This window comes from Panthera leo (assembly GCF_018350215.1).
Source record: "Panthera leo isolate Ple1 chromosome A2 unlocalized genomic scaffold, P.leo_Ple1_pat1.1 chrA2_random_Un_scaffold_41, whole genome shotgun sequence".
Taxonomy (NCBI): domain Eukaryota; kingdom Metazoa; phylum Chordata; class Mammalia; order Carnivora; family Felidae; genus Panthera; species Panthera leo.
In genome coordinates this window covers 328,686-353,365 of record NW_024962216.1, presented here as the reverse complement: position 1 = coordinate 353,365, position 24,680 = coordinate 328,686, and the positions used below count along the sequence as shown (strand labels likewise).

Here is a 24,680-nt window from a genome sequence, read left to right as displayed (position 1 = left end):
TTCAATCCTCATGTTTACCTCCTCTGTACAGAAAAATTCCTCCCCAATGTCGACTTCAACCTGGCAGAAAAATTCATCCCATAAATTTCCCTCATTCTAGCAAGAGGGTATATACCTGGTGATGTCCTCAGTCAAGGAACTATATGCATCTCCAGTGTTGACCTGTCTCACACATGTCTTCATCCAAGATGACATGAATAAGTAAATACCCGTTTCACCATATGAAGATAATAATCCTCAACCCAAATCATGGCTAAAGTTGTTATGATGAGTGATTAAGAAACAGGAAGTAAACATTTTAAAAAGTGAGGACATTCTGGGGCAGTGCTTCTCAAATGTAAGAGTGCATCAGAACAACATGGGGCTTGTTAAACCCACCTTGCTGACCCCACCCCAAGACAGGCTGACTGGCAGGCCTAGGGGAAGGAGGATTAACAACTTCCATGTCTAACAAGTTTCCCTGACTTTGATGCTTCTCTGCTAGAGACCACAGTTTGAGAAATAGACACTAGAGAAATGCCAGAGGTATTTGTTACTTACAGACCCCAAGTCTTATGGTTGCATTAACTACCTTTAAAGACACAAAAGGCCAAGTACAATATAATCTATGTTTTATTTTATACTTTTGTGATCACTAAAATCTAAACAGAAGTTTGGCTTCAACATAAAAAAAGAAAAAGAAAAATAGTGACAGGATTAAATACCAAGAGCAGATCACAAGGGTATGCAAGGAAGGGCTGTCCTGGGAAGGGTTGCACATTTGCAGGCACATCAGCAGAATAGCCCATGAAGCTTGGATCTAGTCAGCCTGTGGGTAAGCCACAGCACAGTCCTGAGGTATAGGCACAGAAAGTGTTTCCTTCCTGCTCCTTCCAAGTACAGGCTGTGTGGACACAGAACACTGCCCACACATCCCCCCAGTGCACTAGACATACCTCTTCCTTCAGCGTCTTCAGGCCAGAGTCTCCTGCTCTCCACACACACACATGCACTTATTTGCACTCACCCAGCACATGAGTGCACACTCAAGCCCAGGAGCATGCAGTCACATGTACACAAACACTGCCTCTGATTTCAGGTCTCCTTCACCTTTACAGGCTCAGCTTCCAACTCCAGAGTCAAGATGTGTGAGTGTCCCTGGAAGACTGACAAAGGGTCACTGCAGAATCAGGGTGTTAACCATCCTTCCTGAGGACCTAGTCAGGGAGAAACTGTATTCTGTACCCTGCTGGTGGGAAGGAAAATTCTACTAAGCAAATACGGCTGCCTGGGCTCATTAGGGAGGCCCGGATGCTGGGTCTGAGATGTCATCCAGCCCTGCTTCACTCCTCAATAACCAGTTGATAAGGAAGCAGAGTGTCAGGAGGCCAGTCCCTAGCAGGTCCCCCAGCCCTGTGAGGTAGGGGATGCAGTGGCTGTCTGGATCCAGAGCCTGGTGCCACGTGAGCCGAACCATCACTTCTGCCAGGTACAGCAGAATTGTCACCTGTCATAAGAGCAAGCAGACACAAAAGATGACAACTAAGTCAGAAAGCCAAGTGTCACCAAGAAACACTAGATTTCAAAGGCAGATACTAAGGTGGACATGTCAACCCCAGGGAGTCAACCCCATGTCAACCCCAGCTGGACTTCCTCCAGCTTCTCTTGGGGTCAATGCCTAGCTCTGAGCTCATGCAGAGGCCAGAAAGTCCACCCTCATCCACACTTGCCTAGTCTCCCTCCTGTCGTCAGGACCTGCTTGCAGCATCCTGAGGTGGCAGACAGATCGTCTCTGCTACACAGGCTCCTCTCACCTTCCTTAGAAACTCAAGACACAGACTTCAGATAGGGTTCCCTAGAGGGCCTCACTTGAGCAGTTTTGGAGAGTAACCCTTCCCTGGAAGCACCACAGTGCTGGTCTCACTTCAGAGCTCCTCAGTGTCTTGTCACAGGCTGACCGCAGCCCCTCTGTCCCCCTCGGGACAGTTTCTCAAAGTACCCCGCCCTATCGTTCATGATCAGGGACATGCTGCAATTGCAAATGCCCTAACTCAGAGGATTTGAAAACATCAGTCCCTAGTTCTAGCACTGCCCTCCTATAACTGCCCATCAAGGCCCACCGTTATCCCTGTGGACATCCCAGGCCCACCAGGGGCATCCGACAACTAGTCTGGGCAGATAGTCTGCTGAGTACTACCCACAGGCAGGCACCAGCCTAACCTTTCATCATGCCCTTATCACCACCCAGCGCTGACTAAAAGTCCTTGTGTGTGTTTTAGCAACATCCCAGCAGGGACCTGGTCCCTGCCCACCCTGTCTGTGATGAATGATGTGCATGGCCCAGTTCACCAGCCAGAACCACACATCAGCTTGCTTCATGGCAACTTGCTGTATCTTCAGGACCATCCTCTGATCTCCTGGTGACAATTGAGCAGTGTGCTATATGCAGTATGGATGGTGCCTTGTGGGAAGTGGAGATTAACGAGTGTGCAGTGTAAAGTGTGTCATGTGCAGTGTGCTGTGTGTACTGTGGAGCATGCTGCTTGCAGTATGAAATGTGCCCTGTGCAGTATGCAATGTGGAATGCATGCAATGCAGAGTGTGGTGTGACTTCTGTGTCTGGTTCACACCCTTGAGCTTGAATATGTTGATTCTTGGAAGATGGGGGCCATGCCCTGCCATGTCCAGGAACCCCCCCAACCTCACCCCCTCAGCATCTTTCCCAGGTCAGGGAGATAAATCTTGCTGGCTGAATAAGCACTGAATGCTGCTTTGATGCTACTAACAGTCATCCTTACCTGCATCAGACTTGCTAGCAGATAGAACACCACAAACATCTTACTTTGTGGGACCAAATGGCCTTCCACCAAGTAAATGATATAGAAGAAAATCAGATGGCCCGGAACCACCAGAGAGAGCAGGACTCGAGCTGATACGGAATTAATTTCTGGAAAAGACAACCATGAGGTGTGTGTGACTTGACAGGCAGCAGGGACCACCTTGGCATGTTTTAGTTTCCCGTGAGGCATCCGCATTCATTTATCTACTACACGAGTGTTTCCTGAGCACCTACTATACTGCAGGCATGTTCTAGCAGATGCGGATATAGCTCTGTCCCTTCCTTCAAGGAAATGACACTTTAGGGAAGAGAAAAAAAAAAACAGACTTGAGTAGCAGAAACAAACAAGAAAGGTCATTTCAAAGGGTGACCAGTGCTAGGAAGCATGGGTCTTTGTTTTAGAGAACCAGGTGGGTACTAGCAAGATGAGTTACTGGATACTAAAAGCTCTCTCGAGAAGAGGACAACTTGGCTGAGACACACATCCGGAGGAGAGTATTCTGGGCAGAGAAAAGAGGATTTGCAAGGGGCTGAAGGTAGAAGAGAGCTCTGGAATGTGAGGGGAATGAAGCCTCAGCATGTGAAGTCTGATCCAGGGAGGGCTGGCACACTCATAGGGGGCCTCAGACAGCCCCTTCCTCACGCTAAGCCTGAGAGATTCATTCAGCACATTCTCTTTTGGCTTCAGCCCTCCAGGAATCTGAGACTCTGCAAGAAGTGTGACTTCCCTGCCCCAACCACACACACTTTTAAGAGTGTCACGTGTAAACGCAAATGACTCTTCAAACAGAAATAAAGAGTTTCAGTAAAAAGCCTCCATTTGCCTCTGAGTTAATATATTTCATCAAATTCCTAAGAAAGAGGGGGGAAATCATATAGCTTAGAAGCCAAAAACACTACCATAAAATAATATGTAGAGAGGGTGAGAAAACACAAGAGCTCCAAAGTCTATTTGTGATGAAAAATTAGACAAGGTATGAGAAGATTCTTTTAAAAAAAGAAAAAGTAGGGGCGCCTGGGTGGCTCAGTTGGTTAAGCGGCCGACTTCGGCTCAGGTCATGATCTCACGGTCCGTGAATTCAAGCCCCGCGTCAGGCTCTGTGTTGCCAGCTCAGAGCCTGGAGCCTGTTTCAGATTCTGTGTCTCCCTCTCTCTGACCCTCCCCTGTTCCTGCTCTGTCTCTCCCTGTCTCAAAAATAAATAAAATGTAAAAAAAATTTTAAAAAATAAAAAAAAAAAGAAAAAAAGAAAAAGTAGAAGCAAAATAAATAATTACTAATGGCAGCTGGCACTAAAACTCAAGACAATCTTGAGAGTAAGAATTCAGTAAAATATTTAGGTGCTGCTATACATTGGATGTTTGTCCATATCCCCCTTGCTTTCACCACCCAGATCCCCATGTTGTAACTTAACCCCGAGTGTGATGGTATTTGGAGGTGATTAAGTCATAAGGGTAGGGTACAGCACTCATGTATGGCATTAGTGCTTATAACTTATAAGCTATAAGAGACTTCAGAAAGCCTCTTCACCCTTTCTGTCATGTAAGCACATAGTGAGAAGACAGCTGTGAAGGAGGAACAGGCCATCACCACAGAATTTGCTAGTGCCTTGATCTTGAACTTCCACCCACCACAACTATAAAAAACAAGTTTCTTGTGGTTATGAGCCAATCATTTTATGCTTGCATTATAGCAGTCTGAACCAGGAAAGGTACAAAAATACAGAAATTGAAATAGATTTTCCAAACACAAGTGACAAATCAGAAAATATAATAGGTACAATCCATCAAATGCACTATTAGGTATTTACCCAAAGGATACAAAAATAAAGACCCAAAGGGGTACATGCACCCAAATGTTTATAGCAACATTATCAACAACAGCCAAACTGCAAAGAGAGCCCAAATGTCCATAGACTGGATGAAGATGTGGTATGTATATATACATATGTATATATATATATATATATACATATGTATATATATATATATATATATATATATATATATATATATATATGTATATATACACACACACACACACATATATATATATACACACCATATATACATATGGTGTGTGTGTGTATGTGTGTGTGTACATATATATACACACACAGTGGATTATTCAGCCATCAAAAATGAAATCTTGCCATTTATAATGATGTGGATGGAGCTAGAATGTATTATGCTAAGTAAAATAAGTCAATCAGAGAAAGACAAATACCATACAATTTCACTCATATGTGGAATGTAAGAAACAATACAGATGAACATATGGGAAGGGGGTGTGGAAAGAGAAGACAGGGAGACAAAGCATAAGAGACTCTTAATGATAGAGAACAAACTGAGGGTTGCTGGAGGCAAGGGGAGTGGGGGTATGGGCTAAATGAGAGATGCGTATTAAGGAAGGCACTTGTTGTGATGAGTACTAGGTGCTGTATGTAAATGATGAATCACTGAATTCTACTCCTGAAACCAACATTGCATTGATGTTAACTAAAATTAAAATTAAAGAAAAAAAAGATAAAATGTGGTTCCCAGTACTAGAAAAAATAACGGGAATTTCCATGTTAAGACAAGATGGGGTAGACACATCTCTTCCTAATCCTCTCACTAAATACAACTAAAAATGCTGGACATTATATATAAAATAAACATAAGATTTTAAAAGGTGGAGAGAAAAAGTGGCTGGCCAGGGACCTCAGGATTCAATAAACAACACAGAGGTAAGTTACCTGGGTTGTTGTTTTGGTGTTTTGGTGGGTGGTGCTGGTTTATTTCATATATCCCAGACTGGATGCTGGAGAAGTCAGCAAGCCAGAAATGTCAATCAATGGGCAAGATTCAAAAGAAAAGACTCAACAAAAGCCTGCTCTGTCTAGCCAAAGGTCCAGAAGAGGGACAGCCTAGCAAAGCACAGAACTTCTAGACAACACCTGCTGTATTCCAGACAAACATCACAGGAAAGACTGCAGCCCCACTTTCATCAGCAAAGGCCAAGTGGGGAGCCTGGACTCTGACCTAATCTATGTGGAATGTGGTGCTCACCCCTTCTGGCTGACGTGGGATAAGAGAAGACTAAGTGGAGAGTAAGTGGTACTCTGCCTGGTGGTAATGAGCTCCCCACTTCATGTTGATGAAGGCCATGTGGGGAACAGTAATAAGGCATCCCTCTCCCTCTCGGACAAGGTGGGATCAGAAGAACACAGACTCCCTGCCAGTCCACCAGCAATGAGGTGCTCCTCTTCGCCCAGTGTGTGAATAGAGATAGGGGAATCCTGGGCTTCCAGCCCTACCTGGCAGTAAGCAAGCAATGTATTATTCCCTTTCCTTCAGTGGTGCACTGTCAGAGGAGGTACCTAAAAAAGACTTAAATAAGATCCAGAATTTAATAACCTATACCCCAAATGCCTGGGATTTAATCGAAAATCACTTCTTACAAAAGAAATCTCCTATAACCAGTAAAGAAATAGAATTAGTAATCAAAAATCTCCCAAAAAAACCAAGAGTCCAGGGCTGGGTAACTTTCCAGGGGAATTCTACCAAACATTTAAAGAAGAGTTAACACCTATTCTTTTGAAGCTGTTCCAAAAATTAGAAATGTAAGGAAAGCTTCCAAACTCATTCTAGGAAGTCAGTATTACCTTGATTTCAAAACCAGACCAAGACCCCACGAAAAAAGGAGAACTCCAGACCAATTTCCCTGATGAACACCGATGTGAAATTACTCAACAGGAAACCGACCAACCAGATACAACAATACATTAAAAGAATTGTTCACCATGACCAAGTGGGATATATACCCAGGATGCAGGGCTGGTTCAATATCTGCAAAAAAATCAATGTGATATATCACATTAATAAAAGAAAGGACAAGAACCACATGATCCTCTCGATAGATGCAGAGAAAGCATTTGACAAAATACAGCATCCTTTCTTGATAAAAACCCTCAAGAATGTAGGGATAAGAGGATCGTACCTCAAGATCATAAAAAGCCATATGTGGTATCATCCTCAGTGGGGAAAAACTGAGAGCTTACCCCTAAGGTCAGGAACATGACAGGATGTCTACTCTTGCCACTGTTACTCAATATAGTATTAAAAGTCTTAGCCTCAGCAATCAGACAACACAAAGGAGTAAAAGGCATCCAAATTGGCAAGGAGGAAGTCAAACTTTTCACTCTTCGCAGATGACATGATACTCTATATGGAAAACCCAAAAGATTCCACCAAAAAACTGCTAGAACTGATCCATGAATTCAGCAAAGTTGCAGGATATAAAATCAACGCACAGAAATCAGTTGCATTCCTATACACCAACAATGAAGAGACAGAAAGAGAAATCAAGGAATCGATCCCATTTACAGTTGGACCAAAAACCATAAAATACCTAGGAATAAATTTCACCAAAGAGGTGAAAAATCTATACACTGAAAACTATAGGAAGCTTATGAAAGAAATTGAAGACACAAAAAAATGGAAAAATATTCCTTGCTCCTGGATTGCAAGAACACATATTATTAAAATGTCAATACTACCCAAAGCAATCTACATATTCAATGCAATGCTTATCAAAATAACACCAGCATTCTTCGTAGAGTTAGAATAAACAATCCTAAAATTTGTATGGAATGATAAAAGACCCCAAATAGCCAAAGATATCCTGAAAAAGAAAACCAAATCTGGAGGCATCACAATTCTGGACTTCAAGCTGTATTACAAAGCTGTAATCATCAAGATAGTATGGAAATCGCACAAAACCAGACACTCAAATCAATGGAATAGATTAGAGAACCCAGAAATGGACTCACAAACATATGGCCATTTAATCATTGACAAAGCAGGAAAGAAAATCCAATGGAATAAAGACAGTCTCTTCAGCAATTGTGCTGGGAAAACTGGACACCAACATGCAGAAAAATGAACCTGGATCATTTACTTAAACGATACACAAAAATAAACTCAAATGGATGAAAGACCTAAGTAAAAGACAGGAGGCCATCAAAATCCTCGAGGAGAAAGCAGGGAAACACCTCCTTGACCTCGGCTGCAGCAACTTCTTACTCAACACATATCCAGAGGCAAGGGAAATAAAAGAAAAAATGAACTATTGGGACCTCATCAAGATAAAAAGCCTCTGCACAGCAAAAGAAACAATCAACAAAACTAAAAGGCAACCAACAGAATGGGAGAAGATATTTGCAAACGACATATCAGATAATGGGTTAGCATCCAAAATCTATAAAGAATTTATCAAACTCAACACCCAAAAAACAAACAATCCAGTGAAGAAATGGACAAAAGACATGAATAGACATTTCTCCAAAGAAGACATCCAGATGGCCAACTGACACATGAAAAAAGGCTCAACACCACTCATCATCAGGGAAATACAAATCAAAACCACAATGAGATACCACCTGACACCTGTCAGAATGGCTAACATTAACAACTCAGGCCACAACAGATGTTGGCAAAGATGCAGAGAAAGAGGATCTCTTTTGCCCTGCTGGTAGGAATGCAAACTGGTGAGCCACTCTAGAAAACAGTATGGAGGTTCCTCAAAAAATTAAAAATAGGACTACTGTGTGACTCAGCAATTATACTACTAGGCATTTATCTAAGGGATACAGGTATGCTGTTTCAAAGGGGCACATGCACCCTAATGTTTATAGCAGCACTAACAACAATAGCCAAAGTATGGAAAAAGCCCAAATGTCCATCGATGGATGAATGGATAAAAAACATGTGGTATATATACACAATGGAGTATTACTCAGCAATCAAAAAGAATGAAATTTTGCCATTTGCAACTATATGAATGGAACTAGAGGGTATTATACTAAGTGAAATTAGTCAGCCAGAGAAAGACAAATATCATATAACTTCACTCATATGAGGAACTTAAGACACAAAACAGATGAGCAAAAGGGAAGGGAAGCAAAAATAATATAAAAACAAGGAGGGGAAGAAAACATAAGAGACTCTTAAATACCGAGAACAAAGGTATTTTTGTTGAGGGTTGCTGGAGGGGTTGTGGCTGGGGGGATGGACTAAATGGGTAAGGGGCTTTAGGAAGGACACTTGTTGGGATGAGCACTGGGTGTTATACACAGGGGATGAATCACTGCAATTGACAACTGAAATCATTATAGCACTAGAGGCTAACTTGGATGTAAATTTTAAAAAAATGGAAAAAGAAAAAAGTCTCAACATGATGAGAAAATACAACTAACAGACACTAAGAATGAGATAAGAAGGTAGAATTATCTGAAAGCAATTTTAATGAATCTATTATAAAAGTGCTTCAACCACCAATTACAAACACACTTGAAACAAATGATAAAAATAGAAAGTTTTGATAAAAAAACAGAAAGTCTCAGAAAAGAAACAAAGATACAAAGAAGAACCATGTTGAAATTTTAGAATGGAAAAAACACATAATGGCCAAAAACCCCAAACAACTCAGAGAAAGGAATGAATAGCAGAATGGAGAGGACAGAAGAAAAATCTGTGAATTTGAAGGGAAAAACTATGGAAATTAGCCTATCTGAACAAGAGAGGGTAAAAATAGGCTGGCATGGGGTAATTGAACAGTGAATCAGGGGCTTATGGGACTAGAACAAAAGATCTATCATTCATGTCATCAGAGTCCTAAGGGAAAAGAAGAAGAGAGTGGGACTGAAAGTGTATTTGAAGAAATAATGGCTTACAATTTCCCAAATTTGAAAAAATTTAAGTCTATTTCTTCAAAGAGGTGAGTGGACCCCAAATGTGGAAAATCCCTAAGAAATAGACATCAAAGTATATCATAACTCATAGTGTAAAAAGTAAAGTAAAATTCTTGAAATAAACAAAAGACAAATGACACCTTATGTATACAATAGAAACAATTCAAATGACAGTAATTTCTCATCAGAAGAAGTGGCACTTTTTCAAGTGCTGAAAAGTGAAAAAATACAATATTATATTGAATACTGAAAAAATATAATACTAGATATTTTGCATTTATGTAAATTTTTTCAAATTCTATTTTACTTCCATCATTTTATTTTAGTCTACTACATTGTATTCACTTTTTCAAATTTTCAAATGATTTCTTTTTTCCTTTTTTAAAATCCTTTTTCTCTTTTTTGTTTCTTTCCCTTTTTCTTAACTACAGAAAAAGAAAAATTTATATTTATTTTTAATTTTTATTAAAAATATTTTTCTTTAATTTTTTTCTACTATATTCTTTACTTTTGTATATATTTATTCAAATTCTATTTTACCCCATAATCTCATTTTAGTCTACTTCAGTGTATTCATTTTTGCAAATTCTCACACAATTTCCTTTTTTTCTCACCCATCCCCCCCTCTTTTTTTTCCCTCTAATCTGTCACAACACTTTCAACACCAAGACCAAAACATACCTAGGATCTAGCATCATCTGTTCATTCGATTTTATGTGTGTGTTTTTAATTTTTAATTTTAATATTTTTTTAATTTTAATTTTTTTAACTTCAATTTTTCTACCTCATTAAATCCTTTCCTCCCTTCAAAATGACAAAATTAAGGAATTCACCCCAAAGGAAAGAGCATGAAGAAATGACAGCCAGGGATTTAACCAACACAGATACAAGCAAGATGTCTGAACCGGAATTTAGAATCACGATAATACGAATACTAGCTGGAGCTGAAAATAGAAGTAAAAAATAGCCAGAATGATTTTAAAAATGCTATAACTGAGCTGCAATCATGGATGGATGCAGCGGCAGCAAGGATGGGTGAGGCAGAACAGAGAATCAGCGATATAGAGGACAAACTTATAGAGAATAACGAAGTAGAAAAAAAGAGGGAGATTAAGGCAAAAGAGCACGATTTAAGAATTAGAGAAATCAGTGACTCTATAAAAAGGAACAACATCAGAATCATAGGGGTCCCAGAGGAGGGAGAGAGAGAGAAATAGGGGTAGAAGTGTTATGTGAGCAAATCATAGTGGAAAACTTTCCCAACCTGGGGAAAGACACAGACATCAAAATCCAGGAAGCACAGAGTACCCCCATTAGATTCAACAAAAACCGACCATCAACAAGGCATATCATAGTCAAATTCACAAAATACTCAGGCAAGCATAGACTCATGAAAGCAGCAAGGGAAAAAAAGTCCCTAACCTACAAGGGAAGGCAGATCAGGTTTGCAGACCTATCCACAGAAACTTGGCAGGCCAGAAAGGAGTGGTGGGATATATTCAGTGTGCTGAATCAGAAAAATATGCAGCCAAGAATGCTTTATCCAGCAAGGCTGTCAATAAAAATAGAAGGAGAGAGAAAAAGTTTCCCAGACAAACAAAAATTAAAGGAGTTTGTGACCAATAAAGCAGCACTGCAAAAAATTTTAAGGGGAATCTGAGGGGAGAAAAGATGAAAATATATATATATACACGTGTATATACACATGTGTATGTGTGTGTGTGTATATATATATATATATATATATATATATATACACATTATATATATATATATATATATATATATATATATATATACACATTATATATATATATATATATATATATATATATATACACCAAAAGCAACAAAAGATTAGAAAGCACCAGAGAACACCACCAGAAACTCCAACTCTACAAGCATCATAATCCAATAAATTCATATCTTTTAGTACTCACTCTAAATGTCATTGGACTCAATGCTCCAATCAAAAGACATAGGATAACAGAATGGATAAGAAAACAAGATCCATCTATATGTTGTTTACAAGAGTACCACTTTAGACCTAAAGACACCTTCAGATTGAAAATAAGGGGATGGAGGGGGATTGAAGAAGACGGCGGTGTAGGAGGACGCTGGGCTCACCGCCCATCCTGCTGATCACTTAGATTCCACCTACACCTGCCTAAATAACCCAGAAAACCGCCAGAGGATTAGCAGAACGGAGTCTCCAGAGCCAAGCGTAGAAGAGAGGCCCACGGAAGAGGGTAGGAAGGGCGGCGAGGCGGTGCGCGCTCCATGGACTGGTGGGAGGGAGCCAGGGTGGACGGGAAGCCTGCCAGCCAAGTAGAGCCCCTGAGTCTGGCTGGCAAAAGCGGAGGGGCCTGACGGAGTGTGTTCCGACAGCAAGCGCGACTTAGCGTCTGGGAGGTCATAAGTTAACAGCTCTGCTCAGAAAGCGGGAAGGCTGGAGGACAAAGGGAGGGAGAGCTGCTGAGCCCCCGGATGACAGAGCTTAGTTTGGTGGGGAACAAAGGCGCTCGCCAGCGCCATCTCCCCCGCCCATCCCCTAGCCAAAATCCCAAAGGGAACCAGTCCCTGCCAGGGAACTTGCTCGCTCCCCGCAAACACCCAACTCTGTGCTTCTGCGGAACCAAACCTCCGGCAGCGGGTCTGACTCCCTCCCGCTGCCACAGGGCCCCTCCTGAAGTGGATCACCTAAGGAGAAGCGAGCTAAGCCTGCCCCTCCTGCCCCCGTGCACCTTGCCTACCCACCCCAGCTAATACGCCAGATCCCCAGCACCACAAGCCTGGCAGTGTGCAAGTAGCCCAGACGGGCCACGCCACCCCACAGTGAGTCCCGCCCCTAGGAGATGGGAAGAGAAGGCACACGCCAGTCTGACTGTGGCCCCAGCAGAGGGCTGGGGGCAGACATCAGGTCTGACTGCGACTCCGCCCACCAACTCCAGTTATACACCACAGCACAGGGGAAGTGCCCTGCAGGTCCTCACCACTCCAGGGACTCTCCAAAATGACCAAACGGAAGAATTCCCCTCAGAAGAATCTCCAGGAAATAACAACAGCCAATGAACTGATCAAAAAGGATTTAAATAATATAACAGAAAGTGAATTTAGAATAATAGTCATAAAATTAATCGCTGGGCTTGAAAACAGTATAGAGGACAGCAGAGAATCTCTTGCTACAGAGATCAAGGGACTAAGGAACAGTCACGAGGAGCTGACAAACAATTTAAACGAAATGAAAAACAAAATGGAAACCACGACGGCTCGGATTGAAGAGGCAGAGGAGAGAATAGGTGAACTAGAAGATAAAGTTATGGAAAAAGAGGAAGCTGAGAGAAAGAGAGATTAAAAAAAACCAGGAGTATGAGGGGAAAATTAGAGAACTAAGTGATACACTAAAAAGAAATAATATACGCATAATTGGTATCCCAGAGGAGGAAGAGAGAGGGAAAGGTGCTGAAGGGGTACTTGAAGAAATAATAGCTGAGAACTTCCCTGAACTGGGGAAGGAAAAAGGCATTGAAATCCAAGAGGCACAGAGAACTCCCTTCAGACGTAACTTGAATCGACCTTCTGCACGACATAGCATAGTGAAACTGGCAAAATACAAGGATAAAGAGAAAATTCTGAAAGCAGCAAGGGATAAACGTGCCCTCACATATAAAGGGAGACCTATAAGACTCGTGACTGATCTCTCTTTTGAAACTTGGCAGGCCAGAAAGGATTGGCACGATATCTTCAGTGTGCTAAACAGAAAAAATATGCAGCCGAGAATCCTTTATCCAGCAAGTCTGTCATTTAGAATAGAAGGAGAGATAAAGGTCTTCCCAAACAAACAAAAACTGAAGGAATTTGTCACCACTAAACCAGCCCTACAAGAGATCCTAAGGGGGATCCTGTGAGACAAAGTACCAGAGACATCACTACAAGCATAAAACATACAGACATCACAATGACTCTAAACCCGTATCTTTCTATAATAACACTGAATGTAAATGGATTAAATGTACCAACCAAAAGACATAGGGTATCAGAATGGATAAAAAAACAAGACCCATCTATTTGCTGTCTACAAGAGACTCATTTTAGACCTGAGGACACCTTTAGACTGAGAGTAAGGGGATGGAGAACTATTTATCATGCTACTGGAAGCCAAAAGAAAGCTGGAGTAGCCATACTTATATCAGACAAACTAGACTTTAAATTAAAGGCTGTAACAAGAGATGAAGAAGGGCATTATATAATAATTACAGGGTCTATCCATCAGGAAGAGGTAACAATTATAAATGTCTATGCGCCGAATACCGGAGCCCCCAAATATATAAAACAATTACTCATAAACATAAGCAACCTTATTGATAAGAATGTGGTAATTGCAGGGGACTTTAACACCCCACTTACAGAAATGGATAGATCATCTAGACACACGGTCAATAAAGAAACAAGGGCCCTGAATGACACATTGGATCAGATGGACTTGACAGATATATTTAGAACTCTGCATCCCAAAGCAACAGAATATACTTTCTTCTCGAGTGCACATGGAACATTCTCCAAGATAGATCATATACTGGGTCCCAAAACAGCCCTTCATAAGTTCACAAGAATTGAAATTATACCATGCATACTTTCAGACCACAATGCTATGAAGCTTGAAATCAACCACAGGAAAAAGTCTGGAAAATCTCCAAAAGCATGGAGGTTAAAGAACACCCTACTAACGAATGAGTGGGTCAACCAGGCAATTAGAGAAGAAATTAAAAAATATATGGAAACAAACGAAAATGAAAATACAACAATCCAAACGCTTTGGGATGCAGCGAAGGCAGTCCTGAGAGGAAAATACATTGCAATCCAGGCCTATCTCAAGAAACAAGAAAAATCCCAAATACAAAATCTAACAGCACACCTAAAGGAAATAGAAGCAGAACAGCAAAGGCAGCCTAAACCCAGCAGAAGAAGAGAAATAATAAAGATCAGAGCAGAAATAAACAATATACAATCTAAAAAAACTGTAGAGCAGATCAATGAAACCAAGAGTTGGTTTTTTGAAAAAATAAACAAAATTGACAAACCTCTAGCCAGGCTTCTCAAAAAGAAAAGGGAGGTGACCCAAATAGATAAAATCATGAACAAAAATGGAATTATTACAACCAATCCCTCAGAGATACAAACATTTATCAGGGAATACTATGAAAAATTATATGCCAACAAATTGGACAACCTGGAAGAAATGGACAAATTCCTAAACACCCACACTCTTCCAAAACTCAATCAGGAGGAAATAGAAAGGTTGGACAGACCCATAACCAGCGAAGAAATTGAATTGGTTATCAAAAATCTCCCAACAAATAAGAGTCCAGGACCAGATGGCTTCCCAGGGGAGTTCTACCAGACGTTTAAAGCAGAGATAATACCTATCCTACTCAAGCTATTCCAAGAAATAGAAAGGGAAGGAAAACTTCCAGACTCATTCTATGAAGCCAGTATTACTTTGATTCCTAAATCAGACAGAGACCCAGTAAAAAAAGAGAACTACAGGCCAATATCCCTGATGAATATGGATGCAAAAATTCTCAATAAGATACTAGCAAATCGAATTCAACAGCATATCAAAAGAATTATTCACCATGATCAAGTGGGATTCATTTCTGGGATGCAGGGCTGGTTCAACATTCGCAAATCAATCAACGTGATACATCACATTAACAAAAAAAAAGAGAAGAACCATATGATCCTGTCAATCGATGCAGAAAAGGCCTTTGACAAAATCCAGCACCCTTTCTTAATAAAAACCCTCAAGAAAGTCGGGATAGAAGGAACAGACTTAAAGATCATAAAAGCCCACAGCTAACATCATCCTCGATGGGGAAAAACTGAGAGCTTTTTCCCTGAGATGAGGAACATGACAGGGATGTCGACTCTCACCGCTGTTGTTTAACATAGTGCTGGAAGTTCTAGCATCAGCAATCAGACAACAGAAGGAAATCAAAGGCATCCAAATTGGCAAAGATGAAGTCAAGCTTTCGCTTTTTGCAGATGACATGATAGTATACATGGAAAATCCGATAGATTCCACCAAAAGTCTGCTAGAACTGATACATGAATTCAGCAAAGTTGCAGGATACAAAATCAATGTACAGAAATCAGTTGCAGTCTTATACACTAACAATGAAGCAACAGAAAGACAAATAAAGAAACTGATACCATTCACAATTGCACCAAGAAGCATAAAATACCTAGGAATAAATCTAACCAAAGATGTAAAAGATCTGTATGCTGAAAACTATAGAAAGCTTATGAAGGAAATTGAAGAAGATATAAAGAAATGGAAAGACATTCCCTGCTCATGGATTGGAAGAATAAATATTGTCAAAATGTCAATACTACCCAAAGCTATCTACACATTCAATGCAATCCCAATCACAATCGCACCAGCATTCTTCTCGAAGCTAGAACAAACAATCCTAAAATTCATATGGAACCACAAAAGGCCCCGAATAGCCAAAGTAATTTTGAAGAAGAAGACCAAAGCAGGAGGCATCACAATCCCAGACTTTAGCCTCTACTACAAAGCTGTCATCATTAAGACAGCATGGTATTGGCACAAAAACAGACACATAGACCAATGGAATAGAATAGAAACCCCAGAACTAGACCCACAAACGTATGGCCAACTCATCTTTGACAAAGCAGGAAAGAACATCCAATGGAAAAAAGACAGTCTCTTTAACAAATGGTGCTGGGAGACCTGGACAGCAACATGCAGAAGGTTGAAACTAGACCGCTTTTTCACACCATTCACAAAAATAAACTCAAAATGGATAAAGGACCTGAATGTGAGACAGGAAACCATCAGAACCTTAGAGGAGAAAGAAGGAAAAGACCTCTCTGACCTCAGCCGTAGCAATCTCTTACTCGACACATCCCCAAAGGCAAGGGAATTAAAAGCAAAAGTGAATTACTGGGACCTTATGAAGATAAAAAGCTTCTGCACAGCAAAGGAAACAACCAACAAAACTAAAAGGCAACCAACGGAATGGGAAAAGATATTTGCAAATGACATATCGGACAAAGGGCTAGTATCCAAAATCTATAAAGAGCTCACCAAACTCCACACCCGAAAAACAAATAACCCAGTGAAGAAATGGGCAGAAAACATGAATAGACACTTCTCTAAAGAAGACATCCGGATGGCCAACAGGCACATGAAAAGATGTTCAACGTCGCTCCTTATCAGGGAAATACAAATCAAAACCACACTCAGATATCACCTCACGCCAGTCAGAGTGGCCAAAATGAACAAATCAGGAGACTATAGATGCTGCAGAGGATGTGGAGAAACGGGAACCCTCTTGCACTGTTGGTGGGAATGCAAACTGGTGCAGCCGCTCTGGAAAGCAGTGTGGAGGTTCCTCCAAAAATTAAAAATAGACCTACCCTATGACCCAGCAATAGCACTGCTAGGAATTGACCCAAGAGATACAGGAGTACTGATGCATAGGGGCACTTGTACCCCAATGTTTATAGCAGCACTCTCAACAATAGCCAAATTATGGAAAGAGCCTAAATGTCCATCAACTGATGAATGGATAAAGAAATTCTGGTTTATATACACAATGGAATACTACGTGGCAATGAGAAAGAATGAAATATGGCCTTTTGTAGCAACATGGATGGAACTGGAGAGTGTGATGCTAAGTGAAATAAGCCGTACAGAGAAAGACAGATACCATATGGTTTCACTCTTATGTGGATCCTGAGAAACTTAACAGAAACCCATGGGGGAGGGGAAGGAAAAAAAAAAAAAGAGGTGAGAGTGGGAGAGAGCCAAAGCATAAGAGACTGTTAAAAACTGAGAACTGAGGGTTGATGGGGGATGGGAGGGAGGGGAGAGTGGGTGATGGGTATTGAGGAGGGCACCTTTTGGGATGAACACTGGGTGTTGTATGGAAACCAATTTGACAATAAATTTCATATATTAAAATAAAATAAAATAAAATAAACGTCTGGTAGAACTCCCCTGGGAAGCCATCTGGTCCTGGACTCCTATTTGTTGGGAGATTTTTGATAACTCATTCAATTTCTTCGCTGTTTATGGGTCTGTTCAAGCTTTCTATGTCCTCCTGATTGAGTTTTAGAAGTGTGTGGGTGTTTAGGAATTTGTGTATTTCTTCCAGGTTGTCCAGTTTGTTGGCATATAATTTTTCATAGTATTCCCTGATAATTGCTTGTATTTCTGAGGGATTGGTTGTTATAATTCCATTTTCATTCATGATTTTATCTATTTGGGTCATCTCCCTTTTCTTTTTGAGAAGCCTGGCTAGAGGTTTATCAATTTTGTTTATTTTTTCAAACCAACTCTTGGTTTCATTGATCTGCTCTACAGTTTTTTTAGATTCTATATTGTTTATTTCTGCTCTGATCTTTATTATTTCTCTTCCTCTGCTGGGTTTATTAGGCTCCCTTTGCTGTTCTGCTTCTATTTCCTTTAGGTGTGCTGTTAGATTTTGTATTTGGGATTTTTCTTGTTTCTTGAGATAGGCCTGGATTGCAATGTATTTTCCTCTCAGGACTGCCTTCGCTGCATCCCAAAGCGTTTGGATTGTTGTATTTTCATTTTCGTTTGTTTCCATATATTTTTTAATTTCTTCTCTAGTTGCCTGGTTGACCCACTCATTTGTTAGTAGGGTGTTCTTTAACCTCCATGCTTTTGGAGGTTTTCCAGACTTTTTCCTGTGGTTGATTTCAAACTTCATAGCATTGTGGTCTGAAAGTATGCATGGTATGATCTCAATTCTTGTATACTTATGAAGGGCTGTTTTGGGACCCAGTATGTGACCTTGGAGAATGTTCCATGTGCACTTGAGAAGAAAGTATATTGTTGCTTTGGGATGCAGAGTTCTAAATATATCTGTCAAGTCCATCTGATCCAATGTATCATTCAGGGCCCTTGTTTCTTTATTGACCATGTGTCTAGATGATCTATCCATTTCTGTAAGTGGAGTGTTAAAGTCCCCTGCAATTACCACATTCTTATCAATAAGGTTGCTTATGTTTGTTAGTAATTTTTTTATATATTTGGGGGCTCCCATATTCGGCGCATAGACATTTATAATTGTTAGCTCTTCCTGATGGATAGACCCTGTAATTATTATAAAATGCCCTTCTTCATCTCTTATTACAGCCTTTAATTTAAAGTCTAGTTTGTCTGATATAAGTATGGCTACTCCAGCTTTCTTTTGACTTCCAGTAGCCTGATAAATAGTTCTCCATCCCCTCAGCAATCTACATATTCAATGCAATCCCGATCAAAATAACACCAGCTTTCTTAACAGAGCTAAAACAAATAATCCTAAAATTTGTATGGAACCAGAAAAGACCGTGGATAGTCAAAGCAATCTTGAAAACGAAAACCAAAGCAGGAGGCATCACAATCCCAGACTTCAAGCTATACTACAAAGCTGTAATCATCAAGACAGTATGGTACTGGCACAAGAACAGACACTCAGATCAATGGAACAGCATAGAGAACCCAGAAATGGACCCACAAATATATGGCCAACTAATCTTTGACAAAGCAGGAAAGAATATCCAATGGAATAAAGACAATCTTTTCAGCAAGTGGTGCTGGGAAAACTGGACAGCGACATGCAGAAAAATGAACCTGGACCACTTTCTTACACCACACACAAATAAACTCAAAATGGATGAAAGACCTCAATGTAAGACAGGAAGCCATCAAAATCCTCGAGGAGAAAGCAGGCAAAAACCTCTTTCATCCTGCCCGCAGCAACTTCTTACTCAACACGTCTCCAGAGGCAAGGGAAACAAAAGCAAAAATGAACTACTGGGACCCCATCAAAATAAAAAGCTTCTGCACAGCGAAGGAAACAATCAGCAAAACTAAAAGGCAACTGACAGAATGGGAGAAGATATTTGCAAATGACATATCAGATAAAGGGTTAGTATCCAAAATCTACAAAGTACTTATCAAACTCAACACCCAAAAAACAAATAATCCAGTGAAGAAATGGGCAAAAGACATGAATAGACACTTCTCCAAGGAAGACATCCAGATGGCCAACTAACACATGAAAAAAGTCTCAACACCACTCATCATCAGGGAAATACAAATCAAAACCACAATGAGATACCACCTGACACCTGTCAGAATGGCTAACATTAACAACTCAGGCCACAACAGATGTTGGCAAGGATGCAGAGAAAGAGGGTCTCTTTTGCATTGTTGGTGGCAATGCAAGCTTGTGCAGCCACTCTAGGAAACAGCATGGAGGTTCCTCAAAAAACTAAAAATAGAACTATCCTACGACCCAGCAATTGCACTACTAGACATTTATCCAAGGGATATAGGTGTGCTGTTTTGAAGGGACACATGCACCCCATGTTTATAGCAGCACTATCATCAATAGCCAAAGTATGGAAAGAGCCCAAATGTCCATCAATGGATGAATGGATCAAGAAAATGTGGCATATATATACAATGGAGCATTCAGCAATCACAAAAAATGAAATCTTGCCATTCCAAATACGTGGATGGAGGGTATTATTCTAAGTGAAATTAGTCAGAGAAAGACAAAAATCATATGACTTCACTCATATGAGGACTTTAGGGGACAAAACAGATGAACATAAGGGAAGGGAAAAAAAATTATATAAAAACAGGGAGTGGGACAAAACAGAAGAGACTCATAAATATGGAGAACAAACTGAGGGTTGATCGAGGGGTTGTGGGAGGGGGGATGGGCTAAATGCGTAAGGGACACTAAGGAAACTACTCCTGAAATCATTGTTTCACTATATGCTAACTAATTTGGGTGTAAATTTTAAAAAATAAATATAAAATTTTAAAAAATAAACAAAGAAACAAACCCTAAAAACCATACCACAATATTTAGTCAAGAGCTCCATTTTTGGTGTGTTTATCTGCTCTTCTGTTTGTTTGTTTTTGCTTTTAGAGAGGAAGAGAGTACTGTGGGCAGAGGGAGGGAGGGAGGAAGAGGGGGAGAGGGAGAGTGGGAGAGAGGGAGAGGGAGAGAGAGAGAGAGACTTTCCCATGACCTTCGGGTCATGACCTAAGCCAAAAATAAAAAGTTGGGACGATCAACCAACTGAGCCACACTGGCTCCCTGTATCTGCTCTTCTGGACCATGTATATACATGGGGGCAAGACTCAGCTTTCCCTGATTCATCATAATAATATGACATCTAGTACCTGGCAGACCTTCAATGAATATTTGAATGTTTGAATATTTGAATATTTAAATGAATGAATGAATCAATCAATCAATCAACTAAAGGCAAGGGTGGGAGTCAGGTCTCTGGGAGAAGGACTCATGACCTTGAAGATGATCTCTGTTGAAGTCAGCACTGGCCTTAGACCTCTGTTGCTACAGACACCAGATTCCACTAATGGCAAATTTTACTTGTTGAAAGAAATGGCCATGTGGCTTCCAGAAGATACCAGACTCACCTGAGGTGCAGAAAGTGGAGCATGGGTTAGGCCAGTATTGTTTCATCCAGAGGGGTAGGACACCAGGTGTGCTCCACATGTGCAGGTAGGTGGAGATCCGGCTGGTCTGAATTGCCACCAGATTGCCACCAACACCTGGGAGGAGAAAAAGAATGTGGTTTCCCCCTTTTTATGCCAGTCTCTCAGTTCTGGCCCTTATTTTAAGTCTACTTCCTCCAGAAGCCTCCCTTGATTGATGTAGCACTTGGTCTCTTTTCCTTCCCTCCCACTTTACAACAGATTTTATTTGGCTGCAAGCAAGGGTAAACTCGACCTTGTGAGTGAAGCGCCAGGGTAGTAACTGTATCACCTTGACAGCTACCTCTTATGGTGAAGGAAATGTGACTGGCAAAGTAGGTTTACAATACAGATTTGTCAAGTAGAGGGAGGGAGGGAGAGTGATGGAAAGGTCTATGGGAAGATATTTTGATAAGGCCCTCAAGGCCTTGGGAAGTGACAGGGATCAGATTACAGACTGGAACATCTGAGAAAATGAAAAGATTTTTTCACCTAAGGTGGAAAGGAGATGGAAGAGAAGGTGGGCAACAGCAGCAAGGGAAGAGGGGATAGCATATGCAACAGGCCTGGGGCTTATGGCTGAGACTCCCAGCTTCCACAGAGAATGGACCATGCCAAGACGACAAAGGCCATGCTGAGCTGTCTTTGCAGGGACAGGATTACAGGCTGACAGAGAAGAGCGCCTGTTCAGGACCATCTTCTTTAGAGAGTGGGCAGGCTGCCTCCATCCTGTTTCCTCAGCCCATTGGGGAATAACCCCTCATTGGGCCAGATGTGCCCCAGTGATCTCCAGAGGTAGAGACCAACAACCCTGGATGCAAAGGTCTGTGGGCAGAGGATGGCTGCAGATCTATTTTGCTCAATCCACATGATTTAAAAATCATGTGGGGAGGAGTGGATTTAAAAATGTAACTCAAATTAATTGTTAGCATTTACATAAATTGCTGGCTTCTCCTAAGAAGTCAGTTCTGGAAACTCTGGACCTCCAAACTTGCCAGGCAGCAACTGGCTGGAGCTAAGCAGGCCCCTCTCCCTCCATAGCAGGAACACTTTCTGCAGCATGACCTATTCCCTGCTGCTCCTTACTGCCCAGCTATTGTCATACTGGCTGAACTCATTTAACATTCTCATGTTGCCCCACAGTCATCTGAGTTGGTGACATCCAAGGAAATCTTTCCAAGCTTTAGCCTGCCTTAGCAGTTGTTGTCTTCCACATGGCCAACTCCTTGCATGACGGGCAAGCCCTGCCTCTACTGGGACAGACCTGCTGGGTGGCCCACTGATATTCAAGGAATAGTCACCTGTGTTCCCATGGAAATGGGGAGAGGGGGTGCCCAAAGGCCTCCGTAGCCTGTTTCTGCAGCCCCAGAACACCAGGGTCGGGGACCAAGCAAAGTGTGCAAAAAGCTATCACATTTGGTTCCCTCCCTGACTGGTCAGTCCCATTTACAGATCCTCATCAAAAGCCAGACACAAACCAAGCTTTGGTTAAAAGAGCCCATAGGGTCTAAGCCTAGAAGGGAGATCAATGAAGGGTTGGGTGGAAGACAACAGGGAATGGAGGGGATTCAGGCAAAGTGGACAAACACAAGTCCTCTCTGAGTGGCAGCTGATTATTTCCTCACCCAGAATGTGAACTCAGTATTGTCACAGTCTTGCTTTTGAAGAAGGCAGAAATCCAGATTTTTATGTGCAAAAGTCTTAGTTTTAAATGTCATCAATGAATCTAAATTTAAGAAATTAACAAACAAACATACAAACAAACCATGAGAAGCCAACACCCCAGTTCTGAAGGCCATGATCAGGTGCCAGTGAATCCTGGCTTAGATGTGCCTTCAAGGCACGGGATTTAGCTCTGTGGGACAGCTCAAGCCTCTGTGGTGACTGTGAGGAAGAGTGTGAGCTGGTGGAGCAGTGGTCAGGGCTTTCTCCCTGAGGGTCTCCTTCCATATGAGAAAAACCAGCCCGGTAGTCTCTGCCCAGCAGAAACACAGCCATGGCTCAGTTTCCAGATTCTGCCTTTGAGGGCCTGGGGCTGGAGCTCTGAAGTCACTGCTTTTCAGGTCCCACTGAGCAAGCCCTGGGGGCTAACACAGCCCAGGGGTCCCAGGTGATGGTGACTGCCAATACCTACCACATATGATGGGAGTAAATATGGCCATGCCTTGGAATTGCTGTTTAGAAATGGTTTTGTTCAAGATGAGCCCTCCAAAACTGGGGAGAGAGCAGAGGGCAAATGATTAGTTTATCATTTATCATTATTTATCATTAGTTATCCCCTATCCTTGTAGGGGACCTGGTACACCTCTATACAAAATGTCTTATCAGAGGCACCTGGGTGGCTCAGTCGGTTGAGAGTCTGACTTTAGCTCAGGTCGTGATCTCATTATTCTGGAGTTCGAGCCCCACGTCGGGCTATATACTGACAGCTCAGATCCCGGAGCCTGTTTAGGATTTTCTCTCTCTCTCTCTGCCCCTCCCCCAGTCATGCTCGCTGGCCCTCTTTCTTTCTCTCTCTCTCTCTCTCTCTCTCTCACAAAAATAAACAAATATTAAAATAAAAAATTTTTCAAAATGTCTTACCAGTTTCCTTTCTCAGTGTAGCAAACACTTTCCTGACCCCTACACAAAATATCTGATATAGACAGGCTGGTATCCACAGTGTCCTCTCCACCACGCACATGATTCTCCGCCTCTATTCTGAGCCTCAGCTGTTCCAGAAGGCCCATCAGATAATGTTAGCCCATTAAAAACAAGTTACAAACTCTCTGAGGTCACATAGCTGGCTGGACTCTCCCATGTGACAGCTCATGTACCACAGCTGAACTGCTACTTTCCTGAGCAGTAAATGGAACCTACATGAGAATCCACTTCTGCTCCTTGTTCTTAGAGATGTCGCAATAAGACCTTGCTCCTACCAGCCCCTGGAGTTTAGCAAAGACTGTCCTGCTCCTACAGTCCTGGCGAGGTTGGATCAGTTTGTAAAAGGAGCCCAGGAGCTTTCTGGAATCAAAGACACCTGGACCACAACCACTTCTCCCTAAGAGTCAACGTTAGGAAAGCACCCCAGAAAGCACTGGGGTGGTGCTCATCCAGGTCTACTAACAGAAAGGGCTCTGGAGAGTGAGGTTCAAGGGTGGAAGACCTGAGCTCAGCTGAAGGCCCAAGGGCCCAGGGGGACGAATCCCTCAGCCCCACTAGGTCACACCAGCAGCCATGCTGTGGAAATGGTATTCACAGAGCCATCACTGTGGGGCCAGGTGAGGGACCCCCTGAAGCCCAAGCAGGGGAACTCTGGCAGCAGGGATGGGGGAGACAGGTGTCCTGCAGTGCCACGAGGGGACAAGAGGTCCTGGCATCAGTGTGTTCATCTGATGTTTCCAGGTTCAGTTCTTCCTGGCTCTGATACTCCTGCAGTGGTAAACAGGACTGCCTCTCAGAATAAATAAGGTCTAAGGTTCTTGGTGAGAGGGAAAGAGATGAAGAACAAAGAGGTATGACTCAACAACCGGCACCGGGACTTAGTGAAGGAGCCCACAGCAATGATTCCCTCCAACCATGATCAGCCAGAAA

General features: G+C 41.8%; 1 protein-coding gene across 3 annotated transcripts in view; it reads right to left on the bottom strand.

Annotated features, from left to right (window-relative positions):
• Nucleotides 1-594: 594 nt before the first annotated feature.
• The window catches only part of LOC122212705 (solute carrier family 41 member 3-like), a 97,994-nt gene continuing 73,908 nt past the window's right edge, over nucleotides 595-24,680 (bottom strand). For all 3 annotated transcript variants that reach the window (XM_042926665.1, XM_042926667.1, XM_042926666.1), the window contains exons 8-11: nucleotides 23,242-23,321; nucleotides 21,051-21,185; nucleotides 2,778-2,926; nucleotides 595-1,486 (exon numbers count right to left, since the gene is read on the bottom strand). In XM_042926665.1, coding sequence (XP_042782599.1) covers nucleotides 1,277-1,486; nucleotides 2,778-2,926; nucleotides 21,051-21,185; nucleotides 23,242-23,321 — 574 coding nt within the window. In that variant the 3' untranslated portion in view covers nucleotides 595-1,276. The remainder of the gene's footprint in view (nucleotides 1,487-2,777; nucleotides 2,927-21,050; nucleotides 21,186-23,241; nucleotides 23,322-24,680) is intronic.